This window comes from Oncorhynchus mykiss, chromosome 2 (genome assembly GCF_057628025.1).
Source record: "Oncorhynchus mykiss isolate SJ-2025 chromosome 2, ASM5762802v1, whole genome shotgun sequence".
Classification (NCBI taxonomy): Eukaryota; Metazoa; Chordata; class Actinopteri; order Salmoniformes; family Salmonidae; genus Oncorhynchus; species Oncorhynchus mykiss.
The window spans coordinates 63,082,511-63,109,134 of record NC_143023.1 but is presented as its reverse complement, the minus strand read 5'-3'; the positions used below and the strand labels follow the sequence as shown (position 1 = coordinate 63,109,134).

The 26,624-nt window shown below is 45.9% G+C and overlaps 1 protein-coding gene across 15 annotated transcripts in view; it reads left to right on the top strand.

Annotated features, from left to right (window-relative positions):
• LOC110493507 (SRSF protein kinase 2) overlaps positions 1-26,624 on the top strand; it is a 71,746-nt gene that overhangs the window by 34,238 nt on the left and 10,884 nt on the right. For 13 of the 15 annotated variants that reach the window (XM_090204317.1, XM_036952751.2, XM_036952729.2 and 10 more), the window contains 6 exons: positions 22,297-22,448; positions 23,488-23,596; positions 24,002-24,089; positions 24,201-24,288; positions 24,922-25,028; positions 25,657-25,822. In XM_090204317.1, the coding sequence (XP_090060443.1) occupies positions 22,297-22,448; positions 23,488-23,596; positions 24,002-24,089; positions 24,201-24,288; positions 24,922-25,028; positions 25,657-25,822 (710 nt within the window). Of the gene's footprint in view, positions 1-3,725; positions 3,904-22,296; positions 22,449-23,487; positions 23,597-24,001; positions 24,090-24,200; positions 24,289-24,921; positions 25,029-25,656; positions 25,823-26,624 lie in introns of those variants that run through there. The other 2 variants (XM_090204316.1, XM_090204299.1) reach the window with 1 other exon arrangement.

Here is a 26,624-nt window from a genome sequence, read left to right as displayed (position 1 = left end):
CGCCGGCCCCCATTAGCCAAGATGCCTGGGCTGGCCCCCCTTTTTCTTTCTCTCGCTCTCTGTGTCTGCAGCATGCCTCTCTTGGTTTCCTTCTCTTTCTCTTTGAGTCTGGCTAGTCGCCATCTCTCTGTTTCCATTCTCTTCATTTCTCTTGTGTTTCCATTTCCCTCTCTAACTAGCTTTATGTCCCAATATCTTTCTCTATATTCAATTTCTCTCTCTTTTCTCTCATCTCTGTCCCGTTCTCTCTCTGTGTCAGAAGGGTCAGTGGCAGACCAGACATGGCCCAACTGGCCTCTGTCTCTAGAAACAGGAGTGACTGTCCTTGTCTGTCAGCTAGTGCCAGTCTGTTTCCTCAAAGGGCTTGGGGAATTAGAAGGGCCGTAGAATTATTATTATTATTTTTTTTATTGAATCAAACAGGGCCTTGAGCAGAATGAACAAGACGCACCACACGACACCCCCGATGCGTGGTCATGTGATTCCGCTGTAGTCACCTGATCTACAGGATTAGTCAGAATCCATCTGGTTCAGGTGTCACACGCAGGTCGCTAGGGTTCAAGGGAGTCCAGGGTTAAAGGTTATGGTTGAGGGACAGAGGAGTTTTTCCATATTCCGTCTGTTTGTGCTACCATGCTATCAGTTTAAAGATCATTTTAAGGGCTTTATTGGCGTGGGACACATGTTAACATTGTTAACAACGCAAGTGAAGTAGATAATAAACAAAAGTGAAATAAACAATAAAAATTTACTTCTTCTCTCACTGACAATATGCCTAGGTCTTCCATACACTGAATATAATCAGCTGAATAATCAACTGTTTAATCACATATTGTGGAAGCCATAATGGTTGAAAATATATTTTGGCATCTGTCTTGAGTACCAGCAATTTACTATCATTATAGCCGTCTGGTATTGAGATCATCCAGACTTTTCCCCCTTCCCTCTTCTTCTGGTGCACTTGAATAAAATGACTTGTGTGTGTGTGTGTGTGTGTTTAGGTCTGATAGTACACTGTGTCCCTGTTCACTCAATATGTTTACATGCAAGCATGCAATGGTTTCCTCTGGGACCAACCATTTACCCTCTCTCTCTCTCTCTCTCTCTCTCTCTCTCTCTCTCTCTCTCTCTCTCTCTCGTCCGTTCTCCACCTGTCCTTCTTTAGTTTCCCCGTCTTCTTTTCTCTCTGTCATCCGGTGTTTGTTTCCAACTTAGCGGGTTTCTGTTACTTCCAGTGGAACTTGATCTGGTCCAGTAACCCCAGTCAGACAGTCAGTCCTAATGACAGGCTGGTTTGGAGGAAGAGGACCATCACGACTTAACTAGCTGACTCACTGACTGAAACCTGTATGTCTGGTCGTTACAGTATATGCAACTGCTCTGTCATTTCCACTATATACTATATATACAGTAAGTATTAGTGTTAGGAGTATCACATCTAACAATCAGATAGAATATTACTGATAGGTATGGTTGGTAACATACTGTACTTTGTACCTCCAAGCTAACATACCATTGTAAATGAACTTTGCAGAGGAAGGGAAAGGGAAATGGAGGGGGGAGGGACGGAACCATCCAGAGAGTGACTCAGGAAATGTCGATTTAGGAGGAGAGGAGAGGAGGAATGTGGCACAATGATCGCCTTGGAACAGAGATGTCCTGATGGGGGGCTATAAAGAGAGATGGAGAAAGAGACAGATAGTGGAACATAGAGAGAGAGAGAGAGAGATAGTGGGCAGAGAGAGAGAGACAGACAGTGCAACAGAGAGAGAGACAGATAGTCGAACAGAGGAGAGAGACAGATAGTTACCAAGCCCTGCAATTACTAAGCCCTGCAATGCCAAGAGCTGAGCAAAGAAAAAAAGAATCCCCTCATCCAGCTGGTCCTGGGGCTGAGTTCACAAACCTGTTCTACTAACACACTGAAGCCTCAGAACATCCAATCAATCAGAATGAACCAAATTACAACACAGTCAAAACAAAACTACATTGCTTATTGGGAAACACAAGCACAAAGCAAAATGCAGTGCTGCCTGGCCCTACATCGACAGTACACCGTGGCTAACTATTTGACCATGGTTACTGATCAAAACCTTGACAAAGTACAGGCTCAGTGAGCACAGCCTTGCCATTGAGAAGGGTAGACACAGGAAAACCTGGCTCCCTGTAGAGGAAAGGCTGTGCAACCACTGCACAACAGCAGAATCCGAGACAGAGCTGCATTTCCTGACAAAATTTAAATAATATAAAACAATTAGAGAGTGTCATGTCCCCAAATTTGAAACCCTTATTTAATGTTTCAAAGACCTCTCTGATGAGAATAGGCTACCCGTCCTGTTGGGGGAGGATGCAGAGAGCTGTGGGTTGGCAGCGCACTACATTGCTGCCTGCCATAAGATGAGGGACAGTGTCTGACAGACCAATCAACCTCACCACTATACTGCTATTGTTCAATGGTTATTTTGACCATTGGTTATTGTTGTTACTGTTGTCCTGTTGACAATTTTGATCATTATTATTTTAATATTGTAAATATCCAAAGTAAGCTTTGGCAAAGATAGAGAGAGAGCGAGAGAGAGATAGTGGAACAGAGAGAGAGAAAGAGAGCCAGATAGTGGAGAGAGAGGGACATCATAAGAGAGAGATGAAGAGAGCTAGACAAAGATAGAGGGACACAGAGGGAGGGAGAGAGGGCCCTCTGAAGATTAGCAGTGCAGGGGTAAACTCTGGGTCACCAGAGGCTTAATCTCTGCTGATATAGCTGCTGAATTAAAGTACTGGAATGATAATGGTCTGCTTGTTTGTTTACATGTGTGTTGGCTTGCGGGTCTTTGATTGTCTGCCTGTGTGTATGTGTGTATGTGTGTGTGTGTGTGTGTGTGTGTGTGTGTGTGTGTGTATGTGTGTGTGTGTGTGTTGTACCGTCCCAGGTGGCGTGGCTGTAAATGCCCAGCATGACGGCCTACTATAAATCTCTTAGTTCCTGCTGCCCCCTGGCACACACACACACACACACACACACATACTCCCGTCCCTCCCACCCTGCCAGAGCCACAGCCCCAGAGCCCCACAGGCTGGCCAGACACACACAGAGTAGATACAGAGCCCCTACATGGTGGAACAACTGGCCTAGACCTTTCATCTCTACTCCTACCCTTCAGTGTTACTCATCTCCATTTAAGATAGCCAGTTCATTTCATAGGTAATGCATGGGGGAAGACAGCGGTGATACCTTGCCTGAGGACATTATACCGTCATGGCCACCTAATCATCCCCAGCTTCCAATTGGCTCATTCATCCCTCATCCCCCCTGTAACTATTCCCCGGGTCGTTGCTGTAAATGAGAATGTGTTCTCAGTCAACTTACCTGGTAAAATAAGGGTAAAAAATAAATTATTTTAAAAAGGACGTTATTGTCCTTGGTACTTTATTGCGTGTAGCGTGTTTGCATAATTTGTGTTTGTGTGTACCTGAGTCCGTGTTGTGTTTGTGTGGGTGTATGTGTGGGTTTAGTTGTGTGTTGGTGGTGTGTGTGTGTGTGTGTGTGTGTGTGTGTGTGTGTGTGTGCCTCTGTGCGTGCATTCGCATGTGTGTGGGTGTGCGAGTGTGTGTGGCTACGTGAGGTCTAATGCATGGTAGGCAGGGCCATTAGCAGCTAGGTGAGAGAGCACCATGTGACTGGGCTTGGAATTCTGGGCCTGGCCCTCTCTGCTTGGCCAGCACAGTGTGTGTCACACACACATCATCTTCTCCTCAGCTCGACCACATCTGAGAGGACTGCCCCGTCTGACGGTCCGTGTGTGTCCATCCATCCTTCTCTATGGATCGTAGTCCGTCTAGGCCCAAGTCTTGGGGCCTGGCTATGAGCGTGCTGAGGCTACGACACAGAGCCTTCAAGAACAGGTAGATGAAGAGGTAGGGAGGGGCGACATTAGATGATTGGTATGTCTCTGTGGGAGAGAGGGCTGACTATCTGAGTTTTCATCTAATATCCGGATATTCGAAATACATGTGTTTATTATATATTTTTTTTTCTTACTTACATTTTTAACATGAGCACTGCTTCGCAAGGGAGAGAGGCTGGTACTCTTACTGCTGCAGCTGTGGAGGGGGCGGTGTGTGAGATGGGAGCGAGCCGAGCAGACAGAGGGAGAGAGAGAGATGGAGTAATGCCAGCTATAGCTAGCTAGGCTAATTGAGGCCAAATGCTGCCCTTTCTCCCCAACCCCATTCCAATAAATCAACAACCTAGCTATTGCTTGCTCATTGTAGCCTACTCCATCTCATTTCGATAGCTTTTAATTTCGTGAAGCCTCCCAAGTGGCGCGGTGGTCTAAGGCTTAAGCTGCTTAAGAAAAAAGAAAAAAAGTTCATAAGATAATTTGTAAGTGCAATTCCTCAACAATTTCTTAAGATGTAATGGATTTCTTACAAACTCCTCAAATATTTTCTTATGAACTTCTTAAGATGTGTGTTGCTAGGCAACCGATTTAGCTAGCTATCTAGCTAGCGATGGCAATCACGTTAGCATATTTCTTACTGAGCTTACTGTTCTAAAACATGTTCTTGGGTTTAAAATTATGAATACTGAAGCATTCAGATGAAGTCTGTGAGTGAATTAAACATGTTCAATTGCTTTCATGAGTTTTTTCTCTCACTGCCCTGAGATTAAGACAAAGGTTTAGCTATCTTGGAATTCAAGAACATTTCCAAGAACTTTATTTTCAAGAATCTCATTTCTTCTTAATTTTTTGCTTAAGGAGAAACATAAGAAATAGTGCAAGAGAATTTCCACTAACCTTTTTGAGGAATAGCAACTTGGCTTAACTTTCGTCTTAAGTCTATAGTTAAGGGAAAAAATGTCAGTTAAGAAGAAATGTCTACTTAAGAAGGTTTTGTGAATCCGGCCCCAGGCTCTGTCGCAGCCGGCCAAGGAGACCAATGGGGCGGCGCACAATTGACCCCGCGTCGTACAGGTTAGGGGAGGGTTTGGCCGGCAAGGATGTCCTTGTCCCATCACGCTCTAGCGACTCCTGTGGCGGGCCGGGCGCATGCACGCCGACACGGTCGCCAGGTGTACGGCGTTTCCTCCGACTGGCTACCGCGTTAAGCGGTCATTGTGTCAAGAAGCAGTGCGGCTTGGTTGGGTTGTGTTTCGGAGGACACATGGCTCTCAACCTTCGCCTCTCCCGAGTCTGTATGGGAGTTGCACTGATGAGACAAGCCTGGGGAGAAAAAGGGGTAAAAGTCCATCTTGCATTGCGATATTGAATGTTCACTCATCTTGCTACATAAAGCTACCGGTGCATACTGGTCTTTTTTATGTGGCACATGTCCTAAAAACAAAATGGAAAAGTTTGTTGTTTTATTAAATTAATCATTTTAAATGTCATGGTATATCCTTGTAGTACGTAACAGTGTCACATGGATATTTTAATACAATTTAGAAAAAACCTTTTCAGTGTTTAAATATGTCAACAACAAAAAATCTCACTAAAATGAATACTCACACTGGTATTCGGACACTAACATCAGTTCAAATATTCAAATAACCTTGCACATCCCTAGAGGGTAGTGTAGGCGTAGTGTGTGTGTGTGCGTGCCTGCACTTGTTTGTGGAGGATGCTGAGAAGCCGTGTGACAATCCAAATGAAAAAACACACTCACAACGGGATAACATCTAAACAACGTTGTATTTAGATGTCAGGGGGGTGATGTTGCCTCAACATATTTACTATGACGTCCTGAAAACAGCCTAAACCCTCACGCAACACTTCAACAACATTCATTGGTCAGATGTTTACCTTTTGTACAACCATAATGCAGAGTGTAAACACCTAGGGGAGGTAATTGTGTTGTGTATAGAATTCAGATGCAGTAAGAGCAGCCCAGGCTGTGTGCTTCTATACAGTGTGTTTCTCTTTCAGAGCTAGCATGCAACAGTCTTCCTCCTCTTATCAGCTTGGGAGTAATTGTCCTCCATAATGGCCATGGCTCCCTTTGACATCACTGGGTGAATATGGATGTGAATACACTGTTTGAGTGGTTGAAGAATACAGTACTTAGTGGTATTCTGTAGCTAGAGATATACTGTTTGAGTGGTTGAAGGATACAGTACTTAGTGGTATTCTGTAGCTAGATATGTACTGTTTGAAGTGGTTGAAGGATACAGTACTTAGTGGTATTCTGTAGCTAGATATGTACTGTTTGAGTGGTGAAAGGATACAGTACTTAGTGGTATTCTGTAGCTAGATATATACTGTTTGGGGATGTGTCTTGATATGTGCAAGAATGCAGCTATTATACTGCAACTCTTCAGGGTTGTTTGTGGTCACATCACAGACAAGGTGAATGGCGTGATGTTCAGAAATGCATACACACGCGCACATGAACATGTAAGTACATATTCACACACACAATCTCTGTAGTAAACATCACAGACACACAAACGCATCTTGGCTATTTTGTCAGTAGAGGAGAGTCAGGCCTCTGACATAACTGCACACCCAGCATAAACACAATGTGCCTCGCGGCCTCAAAACTCTGTGTGTGTGATGTGTTTGCACGTTTGTTTGCGAGTGTGTACAGTATGTGCCAGTGTGTAGTTCCGTGTGTGTGTGTGTGTGTGTGTGTGTGTGTGTGTGAGCTGTGACATGGGCCAGTGACAGTGGAACAGGCTGTGACGTCAGTGAGAAGTAGTACGCCAGCTAGCAAGCCATTTTTCTCAATGCAAATGTTATTCAAAAGAAAAGTCAAGCACTTCTAGGGAACAAAACTCCCATCCAGTAGTGGATGGGTGGCTGACTGTGCCGTTGAGTGACAGTGCCAGTGTGTATGGGGTCTTGTGTACATGTTTACTGGTGTGTTTCTGTATTAACATATGTGGGTAGTTGGGTGCCTTTGCATTTTATACAGTTTGCATGCTTTTTAGTCTGCTTTGTATTGGTTTTATGTGTGCTTGGATGCATGGATGCATATTTTTGTGTTTGCTTGCTTGGGTGTATGTTGTTGTGTGAAGTAGTGTGTAGTAGAGGTCGACCGATTATGATTTTTCAACGCCGATACCGATTATTGGAGGACCAAAAAAGCCGATACCGATTAATCGGCCGATTTTTATTTGTTTATTTGTAATAATGACAATTACAACAATACTGAATGAACACTTATTTTAACTTAATATAATAAATCAATAAAATCTATTTAGCCTCAAATAAATAATGAAACGTGTTCAATTTGGTTTAAATGCAAAAACAAAGTGTTGGAGAAGAAAGTAAAAGTGCAATATGTGCCATGTATAAAAGCTAACGTTTGACTTCCTTGCTCAGAACATGAGAACATATGAAAGCTGGTGGTTCCTTTTATCATGAGTCTTCAATATTCCCAGGTAAGAAGTTTTAGGTTGTAGTTATTATAGGAATTATAGGACTATTTCCCTCTATACCATTTGTATTTCATTAACCTTTGACTATTGGATGTTCTTATAGGCACTTTAGTATTGCCAGTGTAACAGTATAGCTTCCGTCCCTCGCTCCTCCCTGGGCTCGAACCAGCAACACAACGACAACAGCCACCCTCGAAGCAGCGTTACCCATGCAGAGCAAGGGAAACAACCACTCCAAGGCTCAGAGCGAGTGAAGTTTGAAATGCTATTAGCGTGCACTAACTAGCTAGCCATTTCACTTCGGTTACACCCGCCTCATCTCGGGAGTTGATAGGCTTGAAGTCATAAACAGCGCAATGCTTGACGCACAACGAAGAGCTGCTGGCAAAACGCACTAAAGTGCTGTTTGAATGAATGTTTATGCTCCTGCTTCTGCCTACCACCGCTCAGTCAGATACTTAGATACTTGTATGGTCAGTCAGATTATATGCAACGCAGGACACGCTAGATAATATCTAGTAATATCATCAACCATGTGTAGTTAACTAGTGATTATGATTGATTGATTGTTTTTTATAAAATAAGTTTAATGCAAGCTAGCAACTTACCTTGGCTTACTGCATTCGCGTAACAGGCAGTCTCGTTGTGGAGTGCACAAGGACTAGTTAACTGTAAGGTTGCAAGATTGGAACACCCTAGCTGACAAGGTGAACATCTGTCTTTCTGCCTCTGAACAAGGCAGTTAACCCACCGTTCCTAGGCCGTCATTGAAAATATGAATGTGTTCTTAACTGACTTGCCTAGTTAAATAAAGAGCGCAATGCTGTTAAACCTTTAAATAAAGGTGTCAAAAAATCGGTGTCCAAAAATACTGATTTCCGATTGTTATGAAAACTTGAAATCGGCCCTAATTAATCGGCCATTCCGATTAATCGGTCGACCTCTAATGTGTAGGTCAGTGTAGTGCAGCATGTAGTACAGTATTCATTTGCTTCCCAAGGGAAATTAGTCTAACAGTCAAATCAGCATCTATTGACTGTTATAAACAGGGTGGTTCAAGCCCTGAATGCTGATTGGCTGACAGCCATGGTGTATCAGACCATATACCACAGGTATGACAAAACATTTATTTTTACTGCTCTAATTATGTTGGTTATGTTTGGGGTTTGTGATTTTTTTTGTCCGATATACCACTGCTACGGGCTGTGTCCAGGCATTGTTTCGTGCCTAAGAACAGCCCTTAGCCGTGGTATATTGGCCGTATACCACACCTCCTTGGGCCTTATTGCTTAATTATACAACGGTTAGGTTTATTCCTGAATGCTGATTGGTTAAAACTGCATTCCAGCCGGTGTCTATTCCACAAGTTACCACCGGCTAAATCTATGACATTAAAATACCTATTTACTCTGTTCCATCTGACTGTGCAATCCACTGTCTCATTAGCCCAGGCAGGGAAGTTATAAACTTGATCTCCACTATAAAAAGCTTCTAGACAGTATCTAACATTTCTTTAGACTAACATTTAGTTTTCAACAGCGGAGATTTGTATAAACCTTGCTGTCTGTCTCTCCGACATCTTCCAACATTGTTTCAATATTCAAATTCTATCTCCAGATGTCCCATAGTAATGAACGTGTCGGGACGAGACAGACAGGCAGCTTTTCACAGCCAGTAGAAATCATGAATCAGCATAATTTTTATGGATATATACAAAGAAGTACTAAAAGAAAACATATAAAACTAAATGAATTGCAGCTAGTTTGCAGTCTTTCCAGCTTCAGTTTGAAGTGATTGTGTTAGCTGTGTTGCTGGCTAGCTCCTCTGAACAAGTGTCCTGACGAGAAAGCACATTTTCTATGCCAGGAGACATTTCGCATCATTAGCTCATTGTTATGGATGTATCCAAATAAATGTCACTAGAAAACAGCTTAAACAAATGCAAATGCAGCTACTTTGCTGTTATTCTGTCTGCACTGTTTGATGTGACTGTAAGTTAGCCGTAGTTCGCTAGCTAGCAAGCAAGGGATAAGAAAGTTGCCAGCCAATGGAACATTTAGAACGAACGACTGGGTCGTGTCCATAGATACAAAACAAAAAGACTGAACAACTGGAACGCGTCTCTGGCAACCGAACCAATAGAACGAACGACCAGCCGGCCTGGGTAGCAACCCTAGATTTGTGTCGAGACTATATCTCATGGAAGTATTATTAATCACTACTCTGGACGGTTCTGACTTAGAATTTTTGGACAACTACAAAAACCTAGGTCTCTGGTTAGACTGTAAACTCTCCTTCCAGACTCACATTAAGCATCGCCAATCCCAAATTAAATCTAGAATCAGCTTCCTATTTCGCAACAAAGCCTCCCCTCATGCTGCCAAACATACCCTCGTAAAACTGACTATTCTACTGATCCTCGACTTCAGCGATGTCATTTACAAAATTGCCTCCAACACTCTACTCAACAAATTGGATGCAGTCTATCACAGTGCCATCCATTTTGTCACCAAAGCCCCATATACTACTCACCATTGCGACCTGTACGCTCTCGTTCGCTGGCCCTCGCTTCATACTCGTCGCCAAACCCACTGGCTCCAGGTCATCTACAAGTCTCTGCTAGGTAAACCCCCGCCTTATCTCAGCTCACTGGTCACCATAGCAGCACCCACCCGTAGCACGCGCTCCAGCAGGTATATCTCACTAGTCACCCCCAAAGCTAATTCCTCCTTTGGCCGCCTTTCCTTCCAGTTCTCTGCTGCCAATGACTGGAACAAACTGCAAAAATCACTGAAGCTAGAGACTCATATCTCCCTCACTAGCTTTAAGCACCAGCTGTCAGTGCAGCTCACAGATCACTGCACCTGTACATAGCTCATCTGTAAATAGCCCATCCAACTCCCTCATCCCCATACTGTATTTATTTATTTATCTTGCTCCTTTGCACCCCAGTATCTCTACTTGCACAATCATCTTCTTCACATCAATCACTCCAGTGTTTAATTGGTATATTGTAATTACTTCGCCACCCTGGCCTATTTATCTTACCTCATTTGCACATATTGAATATAGACTTTTTCTACTGTATTATTGACAATATGTTTGTTTATTCGATGTGTAACTCTGTGTTGTTGTATGAGTCAAACTGCTTTGCTTTATTCTTAGCCAGGTCGCAGTTGTAAATGAGAACTAGTTCTCAACTTGCCTACCTGGTTAAATAAAGGTGAAATAAAAAATAAATTAATACATTTATCAAAATAATGTTTGTAATGAAAAGATGCTAATTATTATTTGAATATGTTGGTATAAAAGTGATAATGCCCTCGAAGCCGGTGAAAAGCTGCATGTCAGACATGCTTTTAAGTTATGTACCCAGTAGGTCCCTCGGGTCCTCTGGCACTGGCCTTTTAACTATCCCAAAGCCTAGGACCAAGAGGCATGGAGAGGCAGCCTTTAGTTACTATGCCCCTAGCTTTTGGAATAGCCGGCCAAAACTGTGGACATATTTAAAAGAGATCTTAAAACTCGTCTTTTTATCTGGGTTTTTTTTTTCTTTCCGTTTTTCTTGTTGTTTTTTGTTTTTTTTATCCTCATGTTTGTTGTGTAGTAAATATTTGTTTTTATTTTCATTGTTTTTTATTTGTTTATTTCCTTCATCAGTGTCTGAAATGTTCTATATAAATAAAGCTTGATTTGATGATACCCTCTGTAGTGCCTTGCGGTCCGATGCCAAGCAGTTGCCATACCAAGTACAGCCAGTCAAGATGCTCCCAATGGTGCAGCTGAATAACTTTTTGAGGATCTGAGGGCCCATGCCAAATCTTTTCAGCCTCCTGAGCGGGAAGAGGCGTTGTCGTGCCCTCTTCACGACTGTGTTGTTGTGTTTGGACCATTATAGATCCTTAGTGATGTGGACACTGAGGAATGTGAATGTGGACGGGGGTGTACTTGGCCCTCTGTTTCCTGTAGTCTACGATCAGCTCCTTTGTGTTGCTGACGTTGAGGTAGAGGTTGTTGTCCTGGCACCACACTGGCCGGTCTCTGACCTCCTCCCTATAGCTGTCTCATCATTGTCGGTGATCAGGCCTACCACCGTTGTGTCGTCTGCAATCTTAATGATGGTGTTGGAGTCATGCAGTCGTGGGTGAACAGGGAGTACAGAAGGGGACAAAGCACACACACCTGAGAGGCTCCCGTGTTTAGGTTCAGCATACCAGACGTGTTGTTACCTACCCTCACCACCTGGGGCCGGCCCGTCAGGAAGTCCTGGATCTAGTTGAGGGATGTGTTCAGTCCCAAGGTCCTTAGCTTATTGATGAGCTTGGAGGGCACTATGGTGTTGAACGCTGAGCTGTAGTCAATGAACAGCATTCTGACATAGGTTTTCCTCTTGTCCAGATGGGAAAGGGCAGTGTGGAGTGCAATTGAGATTACGTCCTCTGTGGATCTATTGGGATGGTATGCAAATTGGAGTGGGTCCAGGGTGTCTGGGATGATGTTGTTGATGTGAGCCATGACCAGCCTTTCAAAGCATTTCATGGCTACAGATGTGAGATGTTACCTTGGCATTCGTGGGCACAGGGATTATGGTGGTCTGCTTGAAACACATAAGTATTACAGTCTGTGTCAATTGCCAGCTAGTCAGCGCATGCTCTGAGTATGCGTCTTGGTAATCTGTCTGGCCCTGCGTCCTTGTGTTTAAATGTCTTACTGACGTTGGCTTCGAAGAGCGTGATCACACAGTTGTCCGGAACAGCTGGTGCTCTCATGCATGGTTCAGTGTTGAATTAAACAGAGGTTTCTGTAATAGCGACGTTGGTGTGTTTAGTTGGTTAGTGGAACTGTAGTATAATGATTTTGCACAGTATATGTTACAGCGCCAATGCCGGGCTGAATTTTTCTTAATGTATTGTACACATAGAGAACCAAAATGGGGAGCTAGGTGTGTGGACAGTAATGTATTGCACTACAGAGCTGTACTTGCCAACATATGGTCATGTTTTGTACAGATACCTGTAGACTCAGATCCATAATTGTGTCGTAGTGGTAATGCACAGATTCATCATGGCGGGTATGGATAGTGTGGGGGCAGTGCTGCGTGACGTCAGGCAGGCAGGCTGTAGACTGAAATAGCAGTGAGATCTCACTTCCCTGTCATGTGCAGAGCAGCAGACATACCGGAGGAGAGGAGCAAATGAGTCAGCTTGCCTGACCTGCTGCTGGAAGAGACTGATATGGATGGAGAGGGAGAGAGAGAGAGGGGGATGATGATGGATCGGCGAAAAAGAGAGAGTGGTAGCCTATTTATTACCAGGGGGATGAGATTGTGTTTTGGTTCTGACTGAGAAAGGCTGGTGCTCACTGTTTAGTCATTGAAGCCTCGCTGAGTGGACAGTCGAGTTGCTAAGTAATGGCTGTTGCCTAGGTGATAATGCACCTCATTTATCAATGACTCACCGCAATGACAGGCAGCTGAATTTGTAAAAAAAAGTCTTCATTCAGCTACAGTAGCCTATGTCTGTCTTACTTAATAGTACTCAGTTTTTCTCAATTCATCACTGAGGTGACAGCAACATTCCATAACGGATCCATCACTAAGTTGACTGGCAGGCATCAAAGTGTAACCCATAGAGATCCTATAATTGACGGAATTATAGGGTCTGTGTTACCGATAGAATCCATATTCCTTATTTCTATGGTATTACCTACTAGATGACAACAGTGTGTTCAGTAACCAATAGGTCTCTGTTTCCCAGGTGAAGTGGTTTAACCCCTGGGTGACCTCTGCCTAGAGGTACCAGGATGTTCAGAGTCAGACATGGTGATAGCAGGCCTAATCAATAGGTTACCTAGGTGACAGTGGAGTTCCATCGCTATTAAATGTGTTTCCTTGGTGACAGTCAATGCTCAGTATTCAGCACGTCACTTTGGTGCGAGGTAATCAATATGTTGCCTGTAGGGACCGGTAGTGTTAAGTAATCAATATGTGAAGATGTTTTTTAAGGATAGATTTTACTGATTGAACAGGGGCATACTGTAGTTGTTGTATCTGAAATGAAGGGGGGGGGGGGGGGGGGTGGCAACTCAATGTTAGGAAGGTTTTCCTAATGTTTGTTATACTCAGTGTATTTGGAAGGAACTCATGGTGTATACAGTATAACCATATCCCCATAGAACTGCATAGGTTTTCACAGACACAGCATTAGGGATTTGAAGCTGACAGACAAAGACGACAGCTTCTTAGCTATTCTCATGTCTTTCTCCCCCATTTAGCAGGGAAATGAATGATTAACAACGTTTAATCATTTTCCTGAATTAGAACAGAGGCCTTGGGGATAGGAGGAGTATCACTGTGCTCTGCTCTAAAACACTGACAAGTGATTTACCTAAACTACCGGTACATTCAGTGTGCCGTTCGTCTACCTTTATTTCATGTATCTTCCCTGGACACTGTGTTCTCTCTCTTTTGTCTTTTCTACTCTCTAACCTCCATGTCTCTCAGCTACTATTCCTTTCACATTTTTTTATTTTTTTTATTTAGCCCTCATTTTAAAAGCTAAGTTGACTGAGAACACATTCTCTTTTGCAGCAGCGACCCGGGGAATAGTTACAGGGGAGAGGAGGGGGAATGAATGAGCCAATTGGAAGCTGGGGATGATTAGGCGGCCATGATGGTATGAGGGCCAGATTGGGAATGTCATATAAGTGTATAAGTGAACATACTATATTCTCTCTGAAGATCAAAACATGTTTTTACACGTGAATTTGTGAGACGGTTACCTCCCCATAATCATGACATGCTTTGATAGGGATGGGCTTTAGAAATGCACTGCAGGGACTCTAAATGCCTTTGCAGGGTGGGACAGTGGAAGTGTGTGTGTGTGTGTGTGTGTGTGTGTGTGTGTGCGTGCGTGCGTGCGTGCGTGTTTTCGTGGAGAGTTAGAGAGAACAGGCTCTTCAGTACTGTGTGTTTGTCTTCCGCACACTACTCTGGCCTTTGTGCGGTTCGCAAACGATTCATTCTTTTTGAACAACTCTTTTTACTGACTCGAGAGTCGTGATTTGTTTTTCTGAGGGACCCGTTCATTTTAGTCGTTTGTTTGACCTGCTGACTGGCCGCAATGAATTCTACAGCAGGATTTAGACACGCTCATCTGGCTCAGTGGCTCCGGAGACGTGCTCTGATCACAAACTGTCTATCATGTGCGGACAGAAAAATAGATCGTGAGCACAGAGAAGACAAATACAGTACATGTTTAGAACTGATAATTGATTGAATGATGCAAGAATGAATGCAATGATTATTCAACATTATCGGTGGACACCTTTTGTAGAACCAAAACAAACGCATGCCTCTGCTGAATACTTGAGAACTAATCGTTTGGGGGGCAGCTGCACTTCGCAAACAATATTGTGCTCGTCTCCCTCGTGGCAGTCAAGCAGAGAGCATTCCGCCAAGAGTCGCTCACAATCTAGTTTGGTTGCGGCCGCAATTAGGTTAGACCTCGTCCGAAAGCTAGCAATAAATCATCTTATTTGTATCCCTAGCCATCACAAATGTACATTGTTTGAAGTACACTTTTCTCATAAACAAATGGCAATGACAATAAGCCCCTTATGGTGAACGAGAGTCATGTAGAATCATGATCGTTTCTAGTTTTTACTTCATTGTTCGCCGGTAGAGGGTCGTGAATGCTCTGGGCATTGCTGAATCAAATTAACGAAAGGAGCCAACAGATTAGTTGTTTGTGAGTGAGTTGAGTTCTGGGCATGTCCACACACACACACAAAGGTGTTTCAGGGTGGAAAATGCATCCCACTCTAATTTTCCATGTCTAAGAGAGAGTCCTGTCTGGATCCGCTCAACACACACACACACACACACACACACACACACACACACACACACACACACACACACACAGGACATTCCACAGAGCACCGGGCAGGACTCTTGCACCCACGCTACCCTGAGGTGGGACAGTGCTTACACACACATCTCTGTTACCATGTAGAGTGCATTCAGAAAGTATTCGGACCCCTTGATTTTCCAAATGTTGTTACGTTACAGCCTTATTTATAATGTATTAAGTCGTTTTTTCCCCCTCATCAATCCACACACAATACCTCATCATGACAAAGCAAAAGCAGGTTTAAAAATGTTTTGCAAATGTAAAGAAGAAAAAAAATGATATTACATTTACATAAGTATTCAGACCCTTTACTCAGTACTTTGTTGAAGCACCTTTGGCAGCGATTACAGCCGCTAGCCTTCTTCGGTATGATGCTACAAGCTTGGCACACCTGTATTTGGGGAGTTTCTCCCATTCTTCTCTGCAGATCCTCTCAAACTCTGTCAGGTTGGATGGGGAGCATGGCTGCACAACTATTTTCAGGTCTCTGATGTTTGATCGGGTTCAAGTCCGGGCTCTGGCTGGGCCACTCAAGGACATTCAGAGACTTATCCCAAAGCTACTGCTGAGTTGTCTTGGCTGTGTGGTTAGGGTTGTTGTCCTGTTGAAAGGTGACTCTTCACCCCAGTCTGAGGTCTTGAGCACTCTGGAGCAGGTTTTCATCAAGGATCTCTCTGTACTTTGCTCCATTCATCTTTCCCTCGATCCAGACTAGTCTCCTACTCCCTGTCGCTGAAAACTACCCCACAGCATGATGCTACCACCACCATGCTTCACCATAGGGATGGTGCCAGGTTTCCTCCAGTTGGGACGCTTTGCATTCAGGCCAAAGAGTTCAATCCTTTAGGTGCCTTTTGGCAATCTCCAAGCGGGCTGTCATGTGCCTTTTAATGAGGAGTGGCTTCCATCTATCATAAAGGCCTGATTGGTGGAGTGCTGCAGAGATGGTTGTCTTTCGGGAAGGTTCTCCCATCTCCACTGTTGAACTCTGGATCTCTTTCAGAGTGACCATCGGGTTCTTGGTCACCTCCCCGATTGAGGCCTTTCTCCCCGGATTGCTCAGTTTGGCCGTGTGGCCAGCTCTATGAAGAGTCTTGGTAGTTCCAATATTGGCCACTGTGTTCTTGGGGACCTTCAGTGCTGTAGACATGTTTTGGTACCCTTACCCAGATCGGTGCCTCGACACAATCCTGTTTCGGAGCTCTATGGACAATTCCTTCGACCTCATGGCTTGGTTTTTGCTCTGACATGCACTGTCAACTGTTGGACCTTATATAGACAGGCGTGTGCCTTTCCAAATCATGTCCAATCAATTTAATTTACCACAGGTGGACTTCAATCAAGTTGTAGAAACATCTCAAGGATGATCAATGGAAACAGGATGCACCTGAGCTCAATTTCAAACTTATAGCAAAAGGTCTGAATACTTACTTATATGTTTTAGGTTTTTTTGCTTTTTCATTATGGGGTATTGTGTGTAGATTTATGAGGAGGATTTAAATATATATATATATTAGAATAAGGCTGTAACATAACAAAATGTGGAAAAAGGGAAGTGGTCTGAATACTCTTGAACGCGCTGTATGTATACACTATACACACTCCCATTGTAACCTGCAACCACAATACCGCTCTCTCACCCTGTGGGTTCTTGTGCTGTAATTACACTGCTTATACCAATGTGACAGTCAAGCATCTAGAAAACCAACAGCCGCAAAACAGAACCGTTAATGCATTTATCCTGAGGAGAAAGTAGCTAGTCGTATTCTCCTGCTGCTGTGTCAGCTGGCTGCAAACTGGTCTGGTATGTCTGCGATGAGGACAATGGCAGCCAGTGATTAGCTTTGTTAGCTGCTGACCTTGCGGCCCAAAAGGCACGCTATTCCCTACATAGTGCACTACTGTGGATGGGGTCTGGCCAAAGGTGCTATTGGGATACAGCCCTAAGGTTTAGTTGTTATTGGTAATCTCCGGGGATTTCCATGCATTCAGAAACACTCTGGTTCCGTTGTTGCTGTTATGTGTATGAGTGCATGGTGACAGTGGTGCAGGGTGTGATAAACACACACCCACACGCACGTGAGCTAGGATATGAAGTGTTTCCTGCAGCCTCTGGTATGTATATTTTCAATATGACTAAACACACACATTTTCATGCGCTAGTACACACATGCACGTCCACAGACACTGGAGTGGGCTGATTGCTGCTGTAGTGGGCTCAGAGTTATTGCGGCTAAGTGTGTGTGTATGGCAGGCTCAAGCATAAAAGCGCTAAGCCTTTGGAAGTGATCTATGATACAGTACGTGACTAGTTTGGTTAAGGAGCATCTTGCTGCAAGGGCACACAGATCTAAGCACGGAGTGTATGTGTGTGTGTGTGTGTGTGTGTGTGTGCGTACATAGCCTGTGTGTGTGTGTGTGTCTCTCTGTCTGTGCGTGCATGTGTGTGCGCAAGTATAGAGGAATCTCAATGCTAAGTGTTTGTGTTATCCTTCCCAGACGGCTGTGCTTCTTTAGACGTTAGAGGAGCCTTGCTTTGTCCTAGCTGCCAAGTTAACTCTTCAAGGCGTGGATTCTCCCTGCTCCACAGTTTCTATGGCAACGCACCGACCGCGAGGCTCCACGGTGTGCCTGTGAACGGGATTTATCACTGTGTGTGTGTTTGTGTGTGTGTGTGTGTGTGTGTGCGCGCGCGCGCACGTTTGTTTGTGTTTGCTTCTTACTCAAGCGTTTGATTGTATTTCCGATATTTTTGCTGAATCTATTAGCCAGGCACTGACACAGTTCACACTATTTATTTAGCATTAATAACTCCCATACAGCTATTACGGAGGACGCCGCCGAAATAGCAATGTTCAGAGATAGTAAAACAACCTCTTGTGCTTCTGAGTCTGATATTGAACAATGCTTTTTATGTTAATGTCAAGTCACCTCATCATGTACTCTGATGTTTCTGGTGGTGTCATCATTGATGCTTTGGAACTGATTGCCAGATGCTTAACATACAGGAGCTAATACTGAATAGTGTATTGAATAGAAAGCAGCACATCCACTCAGGCTGGTAAGAGAAGCCACACACTGTCTTATTGATGAGATGCTAAGCCCTTAAAAATACAGCATACTTTTTTTAAGGGCATTAGTTCAAGTTCCAGTCCTTACAGATCTGAGAACACTAAGGGGCTAGGGAAAGGGGCTATGGATAGAGGCTAGGGGAAGGGATAGAGGCTAGGGGAAGGGATAGAGGCTAGGGGAAGGGATAGGGGCTAGGGGAAGGGATAGAGGCTAGGGGAAGGGATAGGGACTAGGGGAAGGGATAGAGGCTAGGGGGAGGGATAGGGGCTAGGGGAAGGGATAGGGGCTAAGGGAAGGGATAGAGACTAGTGGAAGGGATAGGGACTAGGGGAATGGATAGGGGCTAGGGGAAGGGATAGGGGCTAGGGGAAGGGATAGGGATAGGGGAAGGGATAGGGGCTAGGGGAAGGGATAGAGGCTAGGGGAAGGGATAGGGGCTAGGGGAAGGGATAGAGGCTAGGGGAAGGGATAGGGGCTAAGGGAAGGGACAGAGGGGAGGGGATAGGGGCTAGGGGAAGGGATAGAGGCTAGGGGAAGGGATAGGGGCTAGGGGAAGGGATAGAGGCTAGGGGAAGGGATAGGGGCTAGGGGAAGGGATAGAGGCTAGGGGAAGGGATAGGGGCTAGGGGAAGGGATAGAGGCTAGGGGAAGGGATAGGGGCTAAGGGAAGGGATAGAGGCTAGGGGAAGGGATAGGGGCTAGGGGAAGGGATAGGGGCTAAGGGAAGGGATAGAGGCTAGGGGAAGGGATAGGGGCTAGGGGAAGGGATAGAGGCTAGGGGAAGGGATAGGGACTAGGGGAAGAGATAGGGGCTAGGGGAAGGGATAGAGGCTAAGGGAAGGGATAGAGGCTAGGGGAAGGGATAGGGGCTAAGGGAAGGGATAGAGGCTAGGGGAAGGGATAGGGGCTAGGGGAAGGGATAGAGGCTAGGGGAAGGGATAGGGGCTAGGGGAAGGGATAGAGGCTAGGGGGAGGGATAGGGGCTAGGGGAAGGGATAGAGGCTAGGGGAAGGGATAGGGGCTAAGGGAAGGGATAGAGGCTAGGGGAAGGGATAGGGGCTAGGGGAAGGGATAGGGGCTAAGGGAAGGGATAGAGGCTAGGGGAAGGGATAGGGGCTAGGGGAAGGGATAGAGGCTAGGGGAAGGGATAGGGACTAGGGGAAGAGATAGGGGCTAGGGGAAGGGATAGAGGCTAAGGGAAGGGATAGGGGCTAGGGGAAGGGATAGAGGCTAGGGGAAGGGATAGGGGCTAAGGGAAGGGATAGAGGCTAGGGGAAGGGATAGGGGCTAGGGGAAGGGATAGGGGCTAGGGGAAGGGATAGGGGCTAAGGGAAGGGATAGAGGCTAGGGGAAGGGATAGGGGTTAGGGGAAGGGACAGAGGGGAGGGGGTAGGGGCTAGTGGAAGGGATAGGGGCTAGGGGAAGGGATAGAGGCTAGGGGAAGGGATAGGGGCTAAGGGAAGGGATAGAGGCTAGGGGAAGGGATAGGGGCTAGGGGAAGGGATAGGGGCTAAGGGAAGGGATAGAGGATAGGGGAAGGGATAGGGGCTAGGGGAAGGGATAGAGGCTAGGGGAAGGGATAGAGGCTAGGGGAAGGGATAGGGACTAGGGGAAGGGATAGGGGCTAGGGGAAGGGATAGAGGCTAAGGGAAGGGATAGGGGCTAGGGGAAGGGATAGAGGCTAGGGGAAGGGATAGGGGCTAAGGGAAGGGATAGAATCTAGGGGAAGGGATAGGGGCTAGGGGAAGGGATAGGGGCTAGGGGAAGGGATAGGGGCTAAGGGAAGGGATAGAGGCTAGGGGAAGGGATAGGGGCTAAGGGAAGGGATAGAGGCCAGGGGAAGGGATAGGGGCTAGGGGAAGGGATAGGGGCTAGGGGAAGGGATAGGGGCTAGGGGAAGGGATAGAGGCTAGGGGAAGGGATAGGGGCTAGGGGAAGGGATATAGGCTAGGGGAAGGGATAGGGGAAGGGATAGAGGCTAGGAGAAGGGATAGGGGAAGGGATAGAGGCTAGGGGAAGGGATAGGGGCTAGGGGAAGGGATAGAGGCTAGGGGAAGGGATAGAGGCTAGGAGAAGGGATAGAAGCTAGGGGGAAGGGATATAGGCTAGGGGAAGGGATAGGGGAAGGGATAGAGGCTAGGAGAAGGGATAGAAGCTAGGGGGAAGGGATATAGGCTAGGGGAAGGGATAGGGGAAGGGATAGAGCCTAGGGGAAGGGATAGGGACTAGGGGAAGGGATAGGGGCTAGGGGAAGGGATAGAGGCGAGGGGAAGGGATAGAGGCTAGGGGAAGGGATAGAGCCTAGGGGAAGGGATAGAGGCTAGGGGAAGGGATAGGGGCTAGGGGAAGGGATAGAGGCTAGGGGAAGGGATAGAGGTGAGGGGAAGGGATAGAGGCTAGGGGAAGGGATAGAGTCTAGGACAAGGGTTAGAAGCTAGGGGAAGGGATAGGGGCTAGGGGAAGGGATAGAGGCTAGGGGTAGGGATAGAGGTGAGGGGAAGGGATAGGGGAAGGGATAGAGGCTAGGATAAGGGATAGAAGCTAGGGGAAGGGATAGAGGCTAGGGGAAGGGATAGAAGCTAGGGGAAGGGATAAAGGCTAGGGGAAGGGATAGAAGCTAGGGGAAGGGATAGGGGCAAGGGGAAGGGATAGAAGCTAGGGGAAGGGATAGAAGCTTGGGGAAGGGATAGAAGCTAGGAAAAGGGATAGAAGCTAGGAAAAGGGATAGAAGCTAGGGGAAGGGATAGAAGCTAGGGGAAGGGATAGGAAAAGGGATAGAAGCTAGGAAAAGGGATAGAAGCTAGGGGAAGGGATAGAAGCTAGGGGAAGGGATAGGAAAAGGGATAGAAGCTAGGAAAAGGGGAAGGGATAGAAGCTAGGGGAAGGGATAGAAGCTAGGGGAAGGGATAGGAAAAGGGATAGAAGCTAGGAAAAGGGATAGAAGCTAGGGGAAGGGATAGGGGAAGGGATAGAAGCTAGGGGAAGGGATAGAGGCTAGGGGAAGGGATAGGAAAAGGGATAGAAGCTAGGAAAAGGGATAGAAGCTAGGGGAAGGGATAGAAGCTAGGGGAAGGGATAGGAAAAGGGATAGAAGCTAGGAAAAGGGATAGAAGCTAGGGGAAGGGATAGAAGCTAGGGGAAGGGATAGGAAAAGGGATAGAAGCTAGGAAAAGGGGAAGGGATAGAAGCTAGGGGAAGGGATAGAAGCTAGGGGAAGGGATAGGAAAAGGGATAGAAGCTAGGAAAAGGGATAGAAGCTAGGGGAAGGGATAGAAGCTAGGGGAAGGGATAGGAAAAGGGATAGAAGCTAGGGGAAGGGATAGAGGCTAGGAGAAGGGATAGAAGCTAGGGGAAGGGATAGAGGCTAGGAGAAGGGATAGAGGCTAGGGGAAGGGATAGAAGCTAGGGGAAGGGATAGAGGCTAGGAGAAGGGATAGAAGCTAGGGGAAGGGATAGAGGCTAGGAGAAGGGATAGAAGCTAGGGGAAGAGACAGAGGCTAGGAGAAGGGATAGAAGCTAGGGGAAGGGATAGAGGCTAGGGGAAGGGATAGAAGCTAGGGGAAGGGATAGAGGCTAGGGGAAGGGATAGAAGCTAGGGGAAGGGATAGGGGCTAGGGGAAGGGATAGAAGCTAGGGGAAGGGATAGAAGCTAGGGGAAGGGATAGAAGCTAGGAAAAGGGATAGAAGCTAGGAAAAGGGATAGAAACTAGGGAAGGGATAGGGGAAGGGATAGAATCTAGGGGAAGGGATAGAGGCTAGGGGAAGGGATATAAGCTAGGGGAAGGGCTCTGAGATGGAATCAGGTCTTAAAGTGAAATGGCATCCAGCTATGAATGTCTGTTTGACCGCAGTGATGATTGTAATTGTTGTGAGTACACAAACCAATTCAGGTTGTAACAGTATTTCTCTCTTCCTCTCTCTCTCCGTCAGGCCTGAGACCCAGCAAAAAGCCCCAGTGTCTGCCCCCCCTCTCCCGCCGCCCCCTCCACCCCCTCCTGAGCCGGCTGTCCCCCCAGAGCCAGAGGAGGAGATCCTAGGCTCTGACGATGAGGAGCAGGAGGACCCCGCAGACTACTGCAAAGGTGGAGGAAGACACACACACACACCTATGACAATCACACACATCACTCGTCTCCTTCCCCTTTCTCTCTACCTTTTGGACTCTCTGACTCACTGACTCACACACACGCGCACACACACGCAGGCATACACACATGCCCGCATACAACCCCCCCTCCCCAGACTCATAGCTGTTACCCCATACCCCAATACACTTAAGCCCGTATCTTGTTCTCCTCTCTCGCTCTCTCGCTCCCTCTCTTTCTCTCTCTCTCTCTCCCGCTCTCTCTCTTTCTCTCTCTCTCTTTCTCTGTCTCTCTCTTTCTCTGTCTCTCTCTCTTTCTCTGTCTCTCTCTCTTTCTCTCTCTCTCTCTCTCGCTCTCTCTCTCGCTCTCTCTCGCTCTCTCTTTCTCTCCCTCTTACTCTATCTCCTTTATCTTCCCTGGGTTATAATGTAATTTGTAGCAGTGTGACTCTTGCCAGCAACTCTGTATGCTTGGCACCAGCACCAAGGCTCAAGGTTGTTGTCTGTGCTAAGAGGGAGTGGCCTCTTCACCGAAGAGACACATAGCTCTAAGGAACTGGGGAGACTCTTCTCCCATAGGGTTTACGTCTGTCTATCTTTCCATCGCTCTTCCCCTCTTTCTCTCATTCGTCCTCTATATCCCTCTCCCACAGGGTTTCACGGGATTGGCTGAAGACTGAAGATGCTGTCGCTGTGTCTCTCTTCCTCTAGCATCCTCTCATTTTCTCTGTTTTAATCCCCCCCCCACTAATGGCATAATTTCAGATTGTCTCAAAGTATCAGTATCCTTATTGTCTAGATCCACTTTAACACTCTCTCTCTCCGTCTCTTCCTCTCTCTCTCTTCCTCTCTTTCTCTTCCTCTCTCTCTCTCTCTCTCTCTCTCTCTCTCTTCCTCTCTCTCTCTCTCTCTCTCTCTCTCTCTCTCTCTCTCTCTCTCTCTCTCTCTCTCCGTCTCTCCGTCTCTTCCTCTCTCTCTCTCTCTCTCTCTCTCTCTCTCTCTCTCTCTCTCTCTCTCTCGCTCCCTCTCTCTCTCAGGTGGATACCATCCGGTGAAGATAGGGGACTTGTTCAACGGGAGGTACCACGTAATACGCAAGCTGGGCTGGGGTCACTTCTCCACCGTGTGGCTGTGCTGGGACATCCAGTGAGTCACACACACACACACACGCACACACACACACACACACACACACACACACACACACACACACACACACACACACACACACACACACACACACACACACAGCAGTAGCAGCTGCAGTGTAATAACACATAGTGCCAAAGTGTTAACAGTATTAGTGTCAGAATATCACCTTTCACTAGGTTACATCACACAGCTGGCCCATATACTCACTTCACCCCAATTCAATCACTTACACAGTAAAATCCCCCCCCCCCCCCCTCCTGCAGGTTCAGTCATAATGTCTTTGCTATAAAACCATTACCAGTAAGCATCATTGGTTCACGTCCAGTGTTGAATAGCTAGCTCCGTTGTAGTCAATAATGTTAAGGATGACGCTGTATGTGACACTGTTTGCTGTTTCAGGGTGAAGAACTTTGTGGCGATGAAGGTGGTGAAGAGTGCTCAGCACTACACAGAGACAGCCCTGGATGAGATCAAACTGCTCAGATGTGTGAGTAGGGGACTCCGGGTCATCAAAATGTATGTGTGGGACGTTTGTATGTTTCCCCATGTGTTTCTCACACCTCTCTCTCACACACCCTCCGTCCTCATCCCTCTCCAGGTGAGAGAGAGTGACCCCTCTGACCAAAACAAAGAGATGGTGGTTCAGCTGATAGACGACTTCAAGATCTCTGGAATTAACGGAATACGTATCCTTATCAGCAGAGGGTGTGTATGTGTGTCAGGGTTTCCGTTAGCTAGTAATAGCCGGCTTTTGGCCGATACATTTTTTTGAAAAGCCGATAAATAAAATTGCTGCCTGCCAATTGTCCTGGAAAAGAAGAAAGAATCCCATTGCAAAATAATGCTTTTTAGCATATTCATTGATAAAAAAAATACCAGTCGATGTAAATACATTTGTCTGGTCATGCTTATTGGTCCATAGGGCAATTTGCATAATTGAGTGGAATTAAATTGGCGTGCGGGTACAGTGTATTTCTTATGCACCTTGTTTGTCGCACGCGTACAGATGCAGAGCCTTTGAGCGTAAAATATGTCAGGCAGCTCCAGAGCTGCTGCTACAGCATCTCGTACCGCGAATGGAAATGCAACACACCGTTACACACCGCTTTGCAATGACCTGGAGGCCGAATGCATTTTGATAACATATACTTAACTGTTTGAAGCCTGAACATTTTACTACATATAATGTAGTAATGTGTGTGTGTGTATTCATGAGTGCAGAAACATTTAGAAAACAGTGCAGAAACGTTCTGTTTGTTACCTATGACTTCCTCTATGTGTATTATAAAGCCGTGGTCCTCCTTGACCAGCTGTCCCAGATGTGTGTATGGTGTTTGAGGTTCTGGGGCACCACCTTCTAAAATGGATCATCAAGTCCAACTACCAGGGTCTTCCTCTACCCTGTGTCAAGAGTATTATCAAACAGGTATGCCACACACACACACACACACACACGTTCACCAACACCTGAACACACATCCTCATCAATATCCTTTCACACATACACTCCCTACACACACACATTCACACGTCACATTCACTTCCATCAACACTCTTTATTAGCACCATCAGAGAGGAATGCTAGGGATTTCCCGAGCCAGAGGCAGTACCTCAGGCCAGGCCAGGGTAGTACATGTTGTTGACTTCTCAAGGCCTTCACAGGCATTTCCCCTTCCCCCTTAAGAGCAGAGCAGCATGTGGACTGAACTTATCCCCTCATCTCTGCTGCTGCTCACGCAACTAAGCCGCTGTTTCTCCTACTTGAAAGGCCCACTGAAGATGAATAGAAACTGTTCTCAACTTCAATGCAAAGCGCCTGAAAACAAACACGGGCAACTGTGCAACCCCCCCCCCACACACACACACACACACACACACACACAAGCACGTGTCAACAACAAACAGAAAAACAACAGCAGCCTTGTCCCAAATGGAAGATGACTAAGATGAAAGGAATGGTTCATTTGGCATTGCATCGGTGCGTGTTTAATCTGGGATGGGTTTGTTTTTGTGTGTGTGTGCGTTTGGGCACGCTTGTGTTCCTGTGTGTGTAGGTTCTGCAGGGCTTGGACTACCTCCACAGCAAGTGTAAGATCGTCCACACGGACATCAAGCCGGAGAACATCCTGATGTGTGTGGACGATGCGTTTGTCCGCCGCATGGCCGTGGAGGCCACAGAGTGGCAGAAGGCCGGGGCGCCCCCACCCTCTGGATCAGCAGGTAGGGTACAGACCAGTGGGCACTGCCCACCTCCCCTCACTCTCTTTCTCTGTAGAAGAAAATATCAGAATAATTATAACCCAAAATCACAGTTTTTTCCTAAACCATCTGGCAAACTTTGAAGGTGAACTATCCCTTTAAGCTACTGTATATACAAATATCAGTGGTGGGGAAAAGTACCCAGTTGTCAAACTTGAGTAAAAGTGAAGATACCTAAATAGAAAATGAAAGTCACCCAGTAGAATACTACTTGAATAAAAGTATTTGGTTTTAAATATACGTAAGAATAAAAAGTAAATGTAATTGCTAAAAAAAAAATATATATATATATATATATGTAAATATCAAAAGTAGAAAAATTCCTTATATTAAGCAAACCAGAAGGCACCATTTTCTTGTATTTTTCATTTACGGATAGCCAGGGGCAAACTCCAACAATCAGACATAATTTACAAATGAAGCATTTGTGTTTAGTGCGTCTGCCAGATCAGAGGCAGTAGAGATGACCAGGGATGTTCTCTTGATAAGTGTGTGAATTGGACCATTTTCCTGACCTGCTAAGCATTGAAAATATAACCAGCACTTTTGGTGTCAGCGAAAATGTATGGAGTGTAAAGTACAGATATCCAAAACAGATACCTACTTAAGTAGTACTTTAAAGTATTTTTTACTTAAGTACTTTACACCACTGCCAAATAGTTAGTTATATTGTAGCCTCGTCCTCATTTCAGACTGAAGTGTTTTGGGAGTTAAACAGTGAATAGTGAATTGAATGACTTGTGGGTGTTCTTCCCTAAAGCCG